General features: G+C 49.3%; 1 protein-coding gene across 4 annotated transcripts; it reads right to left on the bottom strand.

Moving 5' to 3' along the window:
- Nucleotides 1–511: 511 nt before the first annotated feature.
- MTHFR (methylenetetrahydrofolate reductase) lies at nt 512–11,290 on the bottom strand. Of its 4 annotated transcripts, none has more exons than XM_065649932.1 (13): nt 11,207–11,281; nt 10,474–10,505; nt 8,432–8,683; nt 7,066–7,304; nt 6,641–6,751; nt 6,301–6,494; nt 5,561–5,811; nt 4,720–4,854; nt 4,214–4,394; nt 3,815–3,997; nt 2,278–2,379; nt 1,916–2,035; nt 512–1,376 (listed from the first exon to the last, which is right to left on the bottom strand). In XM_065649932.1, exons 3-13 carry the CDS (start codon nt 8,671–8,673, stop codon nt 1,179–1,181), a joined length of 1,956 nt encoding a protein of 651 aa, XP_065506004.1. In that variant the 5' UTR covers nt 8,674–8,683; nt 10,474–10,505; nt 11,207–11,281; the 3' UTR covers nt 512–1,178. The 4 variants fall into 4 exon arrangements, with proteins under 4 accessions (XP_065506004.1, XP_065506006.1, XP_065506005.1 ...); XM_065649934.1 differs by having other exon boundaries at nt 5,561–5,790; XM_065649933.1 differs by lacking the exon at nt 10,474–10,505 and having other exon boundaries at nt 11,207–11,290.
- Between the last annotated feature and the right edge of the window lie 99 nt (nt 11,291–11,389).

Raw genomic sequence — 11,389 nt, 5'->3', positions numbered from 1 at the left:
TCTGGAAAAGGCTTTTCTTCCTTGCTTGTTTGAAAGAGATGCTCACAGCATGGCAGGGATCTCAAAATCCCACTGGGAACTGCCCCAAGGTCTTGTTTTCTTAGCCTGTGGTAGCTTTGCAGGATCGTTAAGTACACAAAGCAGCCTCCATCGCTCCCTTATTTCTATGCTGTGGGGCCTGAGGCTGTTAAGAGGCATTAGGTCAGGAAAGACAGGCTGTCTTTCTCTACAGGCACTGAAAAAGGACCACTGCAACTCCTGTGACCTTTCAGAACTGAACCAAAGGTTGTATCTAGTTGCTTTTGGTAAATTCTAGAATTTAAGCTTTTTTTGCTCTACCATGGAGCTTTGCCCATACCGTACTTGGGGCATGTGGTCAAAGTGAACGCAGAACTTTCCATAAACAATCGGTTTTCTTTAACTTTCCCTTGTTCCAGGCTGATTAGTTTGCAAACGGGAGTCTTTGCTACTTACAAGAGCAGGGCCTAATACAAGCGATATTTGTATTTATGTATTTTATTGTATTCAATCTAAGAAATAGTGTGATTACTACTCCATCTCATCCAGAAGTTATATTCATATATTCTCATTAAAAAGAAAACAGGAGATACACAAAAAGAGAAAAGTTAGGGAGAAAATTTGAACCTTCTTCTGGAGTGAGTGTAAAAAGAGCCTGATATGATCAGTTATGAAGAAACAGATCTTAGGAGTGCAATGTAAAAGCAACTTGAGCTTGTTTTCAGAGTTGGGAACTGTTTAAATAGCCTCCTTGCATAGGCACTGCTGACAGGAGTGTTTCTGCCCCCAAGGCAGCATTTCTGGCATGGGAAAGGTACCAGAATCCCACTGAGCTTTATCACATTGATGCACGAGAGTTCTACTGTTACTGTAACCAACAGAGCCATGATCAGCCCCTCTTCATCCTGCAGAGCTGGCCTTCAAGCTCAGTCTAGAGCCCCAGCTCAGAGGTTCAGGTAGTTCTGGCTATTTTTCAGTGAGAAGGGGTCAGGGAGCCTTTGTCTTGGGGACAGAAGAGCAGGTAGTGTGGGCAGATCAGAGAGCTAGCCTGGTCACTGGGTTTAAGAGTATGTGTCCAAACATCAGCACAGAAGCCGATTTCTCTCTCTCCCTGCGGTCAGTGGACGGAAGGAGGAAATAAGGGATGAGAAGAGGAATTTTCACTTCTGAGTTGGAGAATTCAACAGCTCAAAAGTATCATCCACAACCTGCCAGAGGCAGTTTTCAAGTGGGAAGTCATTGTCCACCAGGTTGACCAAGTAGTAGTTGTCATGGATGTACTGGATGATCATGCGAGAGGGTGACTCCTCTTCATAAAGCTTGGCCCATTGCTCGATCCACAGTGCAAAGGCCTCATCCTGACAAGGAGGAAAAAAAAATGCTTGTAGTGGTATAATGCACGTGTTAAAAAGCTGTGTTTTCATTACACCTCATTTAGGACAACCAGTGTCACACATGCCTAGCCAGCCTGGGGCCTGTTTCTTCTTGGTAAAAACTGCTAGAACTGAGCAAGGAGCCTCCTGCTTTCCAGTCAAGGGGACGTGCCCTGAACACAACTGTTCAGAGCTGAAAGGAGACACATTTGCAGTAAAATGGCTCAATACTGCCCCGGTGCGTGTAAGAGGGGAGGGAGAGCTGCTGCCCAGAGCTCTGGGGACGAGCACAGTGACAGTGGCAGCTCCCAAGCCTGGTTACTGGGCACCTGGTGTCTGTGGAGAGCTCTTGTTGGCACAAAGTTCTCCCTATACTGAGGGAGCAGGAAGAGCAGCATCTGCACCTCTGCAAACTAATATCCCAACAGTTCTCAACTGCAAGAAGTGTCACAGTCTAGAAACAAACCAGACACTCTGAACTTCCAGGACATCACAGCAATGTATCCAGCAAGAGGAGGACTCACCTTCCAGGAGAGGAAGCTTACAGGATCCACCACAGTGGGCTGAATGATCTCTCTGCCTGGAAAGATGCCCCAGGTGACAGCATTGGGTTGCAGATCTGGAGCATTGGTGATATTTTGGCCCTGCCAAAGGAAGGAAAACTTCTGTGAAGGAACAGCTGGAGGAGGGATTGAGTGAGTTGGAACAACTGCATTTACCCTCTCCTTGTTAAGAGGTCACACAGCTGCTGCACATCACAGCTGACTTGCTTCACTTTCCCTTCCCTTTATCACTTTGTCACACTTTGTTCATAGCGATATCTGAATCTTTGATATTTGCCTCTCTCCCAAGGTGAAAGGAAAATGTCCTGTAAACAACAGCCTACCTTGACATTGACAATGTGGTAGTTCACTCGAAGCTCATACTTCTTCAGCACTTTGAGCAGTGCCGTGACGATCTCACTGGAGGTGAAGAACTCTAGGTATGCCTACAGGGAGGGATGGGGAAGAGAATAAGAGCCTGAACTCATGGGAGGGCTGGGACAAATACAGGCAACCAAGAGGACAGCCTGACTTGTATGTCCATTCCCAGAAATGTACGACAGAGGAGGCTTGAGCAAAGGGCAGAGCAAGTTAGTAAGAGAGCTGGAGGGGAAAAAAAAAAGAAAAAAGGAAAGGAAAAAAAAAAAACCAAACCCAAACCTAAAAATCCAAAGAGCAGAGGTAACAGCCCCGGAGCAGCCAGCTCAGGAAAGCTCCATGCTTCCCATTTTGCACCCCAGTAAGCAGACAGGCTGGAATGAGCTCCAGCCCATGTAACCACAAGTGCTGTGCCTGGGAGAATCTGTGCCAGACAGAGCAGAGTGCTTGGAAGAGGCCAGAGTTTGACCTCTGTCCTACACGGCACCCTGTGAACAGCGGCGTCCTGCCAAAGCAGCCCAGTCTGGTGACCGCAGAAATCAGGGGTCTCAGCTGGGCTCCTCCAAGCACCCCACCATTCCCTGGCCTCATCTTTTGTTCACCATTCTCTCCGTGTGCTCATACAGCCTAATTCTGTACTTGCTCCATCTACTGCTGTTCTGTGCTTGGCTGCTCCCAACAACTGGTTCCCCTCCTCCCCTTTCCTAGCTATTGTGTGAGATGATGGATTTCCCCTCACCTCAGGGGAATTTTTTCCTTTGAAAACATAACTGCATTTGCCATCTGCTGGTCTCATGGCTTTAGCGGTTTGGATCCCTTTTGAACGAGGCTGCTTTGTTTCCTTGTATGAGCCACTTGCTTGGCATTTACCTTGACGGGAGATTCCTATCACAGCCATTAGTGGTGAGGCTCTAGGGCCTGAAAAATGCCTGACAGCAGGAGGCAGGCAGGGCAGGTAAAGCTGCTTGCGGGCCAGAGAAGGATCCTGGCAGCTGTCTGGACAGCACAGCAGTTGTGTGTTGGGGTGGAGGCAATTGGTGGAGAGCTCTGCCTTAGAAAATGACAGGGGAATTTTTAAATGCCCAGTTATTACCGTTGGTAGAGATATTACCTCATTGATTCCCACTTTAAGAAAAACCTTTGTGCTTCCTGCAGCAAGTGGGATCAGATGCAGTGGACAGGTGTGTGTTTGTATCTAAAACTTTATAGCCCTGCTCTAGAAAGAAGTTAACAATAATTACTTGCTGAGAGCAAAACCAAGGAACTCTATAGATGTTCAATACATGTTTTGAGGTGGGAGAAAACAGCTATGAAATGAGCCATAGAGATGATGTAGTCTGTCTCTTAAGAAACCAAAGGAGCTTTGCCTCATCTCAGCAAAAAGGTTATTAAGATAAGGAGCCCACAGAAGGATTATCTGAGTGAAAGCCCAGGGCCTCCCTTCCCAAAAGAGAACAAACTGGGTCATAACTCTGGGCTGCCTTGCTCAGAGCAGTGCAGTACCTTTTGGAAAACATAACCCCCACTGGGCCCCCAGCCTACTATGGGGTCTGTGGATGGTTTGCCATTGATGTTTGGCTGGGAGTTGATGGTCAGGATTCCTCGTCTGTTAACCTTCTCGAGCTGCTCCTTCAGAAGGTTGGTTTCAGTAGCAAGAGGGTCATCATTCCAAGGCATACATGTAACCTACCGTGAGAAGAAAAGATGGCTCACAATGGATGTACCAACCCTTTGTTTATCATCTGGATGTTGAACTCTGGCTGTTGGATTCCCTTCAGCAAGTCCTTTTGGATAGGGAAGTCCCAATTCTTGTTTAGAAGAACAATGTGGTACCAGGAGCAAGAGGAAATACACACTATTGTCTGCGCCACACTGACCATCCCTTTCTGGGCCATCACTTACCTTGTGGCCATTCTTGTTGGGTTCTCCGGTGATGTAACATGTGAATACCTCAAAGACGCTTTCCTCACCAGTCAGCTCTTCTCCCCACATCTTCAGGAGCTCCTCCCGAGGAGACTTGCTCTTCAGGTAGAAGAGGTAGTAGTCCTTCAGTTCTCCAAAGGCTGGAGAGGAGGAGTTACCCCTGTAAGGGGACCAGATAAAGGGTTAACAGGCCACTGGGAAGATAAGCTGATTTGGTGATGCAGGAAGACAGCTGCTGAGGAAGAGAATTATCCAACAGAATCCACCTAGAGACCAAAGGCTTCAATATCTTGGTGCCATTCTCGTCATCTTATCAAGGCCATTCTCCTCATCTCATCCAAGCAACTGGGGGCCACTTTGTTAAGAAGCCACCTATTCTGTCAAGCCCGAAGTGTGCCCAGGACACTCATTAATAACAGACCAACTGTGGAGCAGGTTTTCATACCACACCTCTGCCTCGCTGCCGCTGCAGGCTGAGAGCTTACCATCGGCCGTTGGGGAAATCATCCCATTCTTGAGTCCGATAGATGTAACTCTTTGGCCTAGAGGCCCAGAAGATTGGCCGAACATCTTCAACTCTTCTCTTGGGGTGAGCGCTGACTGCCCAGGGCAGAGGCCGCCTGCACGGGAGGAGCAGACATTAGCACAGTTCCTCTGCTGACGTTCCACTAGAGGCTGGAAGCCCTTCCCCTGGAGAACTTTGCCTCTGGTGAGAGCAAGTAACAGGGGTTGAGAGGAATTCTATTTGTCAAGAAGTAGGACACAAAACTCTTCTTCCTTCATGGAAAATCTTTTCCCACTCAGTTCCCTTGCAGGATGCTCAGTAGGTGTCTATTAAATGGTTAAGTACACGACTGACACCTGAAGTTGGATGATAAAGGACTATGTGGAGCTGTTAACAAGAATCAAAACCAGCTATCCATTTTCCTTTGCTTCCTCTTGTATCTGCTGAAGCCTGTGGACTCAGAGAGAAGTCCACATTCCCTTTATCAGCTGCAGAGAACCCTAGAAATCCACAGCAGGAGCTCACATAGCACCTAGCCTGTAAGAGGGGTTGTGACAGACCTCAAAAAACATGTTTCTTCCAAGTGGCAGCTATAAGAGTTTAGGTTTTTAAAGTTCCAGAACAGGCTACTTTAAAGCCACTTGACTAAAACTAATTCCTCCTTCAGCCATCCCCTCTATTCCTCCCAGCTTTTGTTAGACACCTGGAGAAAGGTGCAAAAAAAGAAAAAAAGCAGCAGAGGAGAGGTGCAAATCCATGCACTGCTTGAGCCTTCAGTAGGTGGAATGAATGTATGTGAAAGTCCAGCATATTCTGCTCACCTGGGGTCCTCATTCCACAGGCCCAGGCGCTTAAGGACTTCGGTAGTAGCCACTTCCCGATTGAGGGTGTAAAAATGGAGCCCGTGCACCATGCCACTATCCAACAGCTCCCGGCACATGGACACCGCCAGCTCCACCCCGTAGTTCCGGATAGCGGCATCATTGTCCTTGATGGGTTCAATCACATCTTTGATTTCTTGAGGCACTTCCAGCTTGGAGAGCTTCACCAGCTGGCGCAGGGAGTGGTAACCCTGGATGAGGATGCAGGGGATTTTCATTTTTCCAAGGCCCTTTCCTGACATCCCAGTAACACAGGTACTTGATCTCAATTTTGTGGCAGGAGATTTAGAACTGAGGATCCTGGATTCTATTCCTAGGCCCCATCTCTAGGATGGTAAAGCAGTCCTGGTTGTTTCACTTTAGGTGATTTCTTCCCATTTCTTTACTCGTTGCCTGAGCCTCAGCATGCTGACAGTGATGACTAACACCTCAGGACTCGCAGGCCACTGTCCTTTATATCCCTTTTTTGCCATATGGGCACAGAAAACCTTTTAAGCTTATTATTACATGCCTAAGAGTTTAATTTGGCAAACCACCTACAGATTTGTTGCATGTTTAGCACCCTCACTTCCCATAAATTTTATGGAGGATATTTACAGACCTCTGTCAGGCTCTAACCCACAAACACCTAATATCCTGGATCCTTATTCCCTTCCCAAACTAGAATTACTGGATTTCACCTGTATGGGGAAGATGCCAGGAATAATGGGGCAGGTGATGCCAATGGCTTGACAGTCCTTCATGAACTTGAGAAAGGTTTCTGAGCGGAAGAAAAGCTGCGTAATGATGAAGTCTGCCCCAGCAAGGACTTTTTCCTTCAGGCGTCTCAGGTCTGCCTCATAGCTTTCTGCTTCAGGATGACCCTTGGGGTAGCCTGTGGAAGAAGGAGGGGAAAAACACACTAGAAATCAGAAAGTGGCACATCTGATTTTAGTGTAACAGCCCAGGTAGAAACAGGGACTGCCGAGCTGATTTCCCTGTGTCAGACATTACCCCTACTCTGCAGTGAAGGACATTTACCTGCCACACAGACGTCAAAGTAATCATCAAATTCATTGCGAATGTGCTTAACCAGGTCAACAGCATAGTTGAAACCATCTGCTTCTTCCTCCCATTCCTCACCGATAGGATCTGAAAAGAGAACAAATCCAAAGCGCTCTCCAAATGTCTGCTGGACTCAGATCTACCAGTTCTGTAAAAATCTCCTGCTATCAGAAGGAAGACAAAGATGAAACCCTCAAGTTTGCAGTTTTACCCCTGGACTGCTTTTGCTTGCCCTTGAGCTGGAGGGGCTGCTAACAAAGGGATTGAGTGAAATGCAGTCTCAACATTTAATTCCTGCAGCAGAAGGAGCCTCTAAATCTTATTTCTCCATTTTTACCCTGGAATTGAACACAATAGCAATACAGCCTCAGCCCTATGCATCACAGGACAAAAGGATTCACCTCCACGCAATGCCATAATGTTCTTCAACCCGAGCCGCTTGGCCTTCTGCAGATTGACTGTGATGTCATCCTTGGTCTGATTGCAGCATGTCATGTGCAGGATGGTCTCCAGGCCGCAGTAGTTGACTGCAGTGTTGGCAATAATCATGGAAGAGGTTTCCTTGTCAGACGCTGGGTCCCCGGCAGGGTGCCATGTCACATCGATGAAGAGTGGACCACCTGCTGCCATGCGGTCAAACCTGTGGATTTCAGAGCTGTGTCAGCCTACCAGGCAGCCAGCTCCCCTCCTCTCTTTGCCTGGGATCTCTCGCTCACTGCTGGAATGCCAGTGACAGGAAGAGAGATCTTGGAATGCATCAGCAGGAGAGACCAAAAGTGTTGAACTACAAGTTTAGCAAGTGGCCAATGTAAATAAGGAAAGTCACCCTTTAAGGCTGTATGAGGAAGAGATTACAGTCTCTTGGATTAAGAGGCAACTTAAGTGTTGTCTGTACAATAAACTTCCTTCAAACATGCTCTATTAGACTGATATGTCTTCTGAAAGACAGCAAAGTCCCATTCCTTTTGAGATGGGAGACTAATGCTGCAACCCGCTGTCCCCAGCTTTAACTGCAGAGGCCACAAATATTAACAGATGGACCAGATCTCTGTTGTGTTCCCAAGTGTGTCTAACAGAAGAGACAAAGGTCCCCAAACTTGTCTCTCTCCTACTCTGGACCTTCTGTTTAAAGTAAACCTGGCACTGGCATACAGCAGATACAAAAAGAGTGATGAAACTCCCTCTTCTCCTCCAGGTGAGTACATTGTGGCTCCTGGGGCTCCCCACTGGGCTCCAGGGTAACCTTTAGCTCTGCTGAGAACTATCACCTTTCATTTAACATGTGGATGGGGACATCTATCTCAGAGGCTAAAACTGCAGTCCTCTGTAATACAGAGGCACAAACCATAGTTGCTGGATGATTCTGAAAGCAAGTGGGAGTCTCTGTTCCAGAGACTTTGGCACACTGCCCATCAAGTAATATTTCTGGCTTTTAAGAGGTATTTTTCTGCTCTGTTGTCCCCCAGAATTCTGCTTCAGCCCCAAAGTGTGACAGTGGGGTTGCTCTGTCTTCACAGAGCATGGGAGAGGGGAGAAAGTCTGACTCCCTCAGTAACTCCACCATGACTCTTTACTCTTCAGGGCCTCCAAGGAAGACAAGTTACCTGGTGTCCATTACCCTCCTCAGCAGGAAAGCACAGCCCCATTACCTGCTTCGTCACCTGGAAGGGGAGACAGAGCATGGGGCAGAGCCTGCCTCATTAGCTATTTCCCAGCCCTCCACCAAAGTCACTTCATCTCTCCCCACTCCCACCCTGCAGCCCTCACCTGGAGATGAGATTGACAGCAGCGTTGGCCGTGCGTGGAGGGAAGAACTCCAAGGAGAACCACCTGTCTCCAGAGTCCAGCCGTCGACGCATCTTCTCCCGCAGTCGCTCATGACGGTCAGTGTCAAGGACAGGGGTGGAGCAACGCGAGCTGTCCTTGGAGCTCTCGCTCCCGCTGCTGCTGCCGCCATCGGACTTGGAGCTGGAGCTGGCGCTGCAGGTATGCTGGGTCTCGTTGACCATGGTGAGCTCTCTGGAGGAGGGGAACAGAAGGAGCACAGTGGGTACAAACAGGACACACATCTCAGCAAGGGGCAGTTACTGCTGGGGTGGGCAGCAGATGGTGAAAAGGAAGCCTATGCCAAGACCCAACATTAATCATCATCAAGGAGTCCCTTTTGCCAGCCCTCGCTATAGGCTGTAGTGGGGCATCTGGTGAAAAAACGATAAAAAGCCTATCTTTAGATAGTGCTGAGAAGAATAACATAGCAGATGGCTTCGTGCCACTTTAACGCAGCTCTTCTGTGCCCGTTGGGTCAAATTTGGCTCTCAAAATTGAGTCAGGTCAACATCACTTTTGCCCTGAGTACAACTTAGCAAGCCATGATACTCATGTGCATCAGGTGACAGCCTCTTTGATCTGGTGGCCTTGTGCTGGACATGCCAGCAAATATTGTTTTTCTTCTACAGTAGCTGCTTCTTGGACTGTATCCATCCTCAGAGTTCCCATTCTGTTTGTTCCCAAAGGACAGTGCTCCTTTACAGCGTAGGTAGGAGAGCAAGTGCTAATGGGGCAGGTACACAAGAATGCAAAAACTATTCTTACGTCAGAGAAAAAAATTGAAGAATCCCCTCTGATCTGGGCATCCCCACAAATATCGTCCTTTATTTTGTCTTTGCTGGCATCAGACAGTTGTATTTCTAACCGTTAGCCTTCTTCCACAAGAGACACCATCTCCACAGACAACTGTCTCCTGTGCCAATACCACTGCACACACTCAGCTCTTGTCTTTACCAGAAATGCTGTTATGTTCTTTTCCTTACCCACTGAGGCTGGTTGGACACAAGGTCTGCAGAGACCATCCCCTTCTGCCGCCTTGCAACACAACCAGCTGTGCTTGCTTGGCTTCATGGAAAACAGCACTGAAAGTCAGTGGTACAAGTGGATCTAGGATGCCTAGCTCCTCTTAGCTCCCAAAAGTGTTTCACCCTATGCCTTTAAAATTAGGCAGTGATTACAGATAACTAGAGAAAAGCTGCCATAAAATTTGGATCCGCATTATTTGCTTATGTACCTGCCAAAACTTAAAATTGTCACTGGAATGCAGCAAGCTGTCTGAGCACTAGGTAACATTGGAGCCTGTTTTGGAGGAAATGATTGCATGAGTTGTGCACGCGTTGTCCTTAACATAACCTCGGTGGGTTCAGGTCATCCAAGAAGACTTTGAACTCATCTTCTAACTATTTACGCTGAGTTGCCAATCAAGCAAAATCGTTTGGGAGAAAGTCTACTTTTACCACCTGGAGACCTCTCCTGCTGGCAGGAGACAGGTGAAAGGAGCCACGTCCTCTGTGGCTGAGAGGAACTGGGAGCCTTGAAACTCTTGTGTACCAACAGTGGGCCATGGTAAAAATCAGCAGCACAGACCTATTGACAAGTCAAGCAGAAGCAACTGCTGCGCAGTAGCAGCCCTGACCAAGCTCTCTCAAAGGACTTTGCCTGACAGCCACGTGGCACTAATCTGGGAGAGTTATCCCAAAGCACATGCTGGTTACCAAGCTAGAGGTGCAAAATCACATGCCATCAACTCCTAATATCTCACTTCTAGCAAGCGTGCCACAGCCCCACAGGCAAATCAAAGCACCTCAGTTTTCCCTCTTGAGATTTAACACCCATCACAGGGGAAGGGTTCACGTCTCTATAGGATGAGACTTGCTGTTGAGGAAAGGTCCTTACCTTACTGGCAACCTAGAACCACAAACACAGGAGAAAGGCCCCACTTAAATTTTGTCTACAAGCAGCATTTGGAACAGTTTCCTTACCATCAGATGCATCACAGATGTGCTGGCAGAAGCTTGCGGTTATTGCGAAGAAAAAAAAAAAGATTTTTCCAAACAGAAACAGTTGCAAAATAACACAATCTTAAATACTCGTCAGAGCAAAGATCTGTTGGCCCAGCACATCGATGCTGATGAGCGTGTGCCTCTTGTGTTTAAGTGACGCTGATGGAGCTGTAGGGTATTTTTACTGCTTCTAGGCCTGAGCTGATACCCACGCATGTAGGGTGGGGTCTGTATCCTCCTAAACTTAGTTTTCCCACCCAAGCTAAACTCGGGTGCAGAGACACACACTTCACAGGGGACTTCGAATCATAGAATGGTCCGAGGTGGACGGGACCCACCAGCACCACCGAATCCGGCTCATGTCCCTGCACAGGACTCGTCCCGGGCGGTGGCACCGGGTGACAGCCCGTGGCCGGCAAGGGCCCCGCGGCCGGACCTGCTGCCCGGCGCGGCCGCGGAAAGGCCCGGGGGAGCCCGACACCCCCGCGGGCTGCCGGGGGAGAAGCAGCGCGGGGGGTGTCCCCGCCGCCGCGGGTCTCGGGGCCAAGCGGGGACCGAATTCCAGCGCGATCGCTCCTTCACCTCAGCTGAACCCGGCCCCGAGCAGCCGGCGGGCAGATCGGGCCGCGGCGCAGCGGCAGCCTGGCCCGGCACCGCGGTGGGGGCTCGGCGGGGGGCTGGGACGGGCCGCCCTCCCCGGGGCCCCGCTCACCTGCCGCCGGGGTTACGCGCTGCGCATCGCGGCGGCCCCGGCCCGCGGCGCTTTAAGGGCGGGCGGAGCGAGGCGGGTCACGTGGCGCCTCGCCCTTTCCCTTCTCTGACATGGCGCCGCGACCTCAGCTCCCAGGACGTGCCGGCGGGGGCGGGGCCAGGCGGCGGCTGCCGCGGCGGGTGG

This window comes from Caloenas nicobarica, chromosome 22 (assembly GCF_036013445.1).
Source record: "Caloenas nicobarica isolate bCalNic1 chromosome 22, bCalNic1.hap1, whole genome shotgun sequence".
NCBI classification, from domain to species: Eukaryota; Metazoa; Chordata; class Aves; order Columbiformes; family Columbidae; genus Caloenas; species Caloenas nicobarica.
This window is presented reverse-complemented; position numbering and strand designations above follow the sequence as displayed.

Excerpts from the sequence above, each read along its gene's own strand:
- MTHFR (XM_065649933.1), bottom strand. The coding sequence starts at position 8,673 with ATGGTCAACGAGACCCAGCATACCTGCAGCGCCAGCTCCAGCTCCAAG. Across the intron at positions 6,495-6,640 it reads CTTTGACGTCTGTGTGGCAG|GCTACCCCAAGGGTCATCCT; the intron begins GTAAATGTCCTT and ends CTTCTTCCACAG. Across the intron at positions 1,377-1,915 it reads TAAGCTTCCTCTCCTGGAAG|GATGAGGCCTTTGCACTGTG; the intron begins GTGAGTCCTCCT and ends CCTCCTTGTCAG.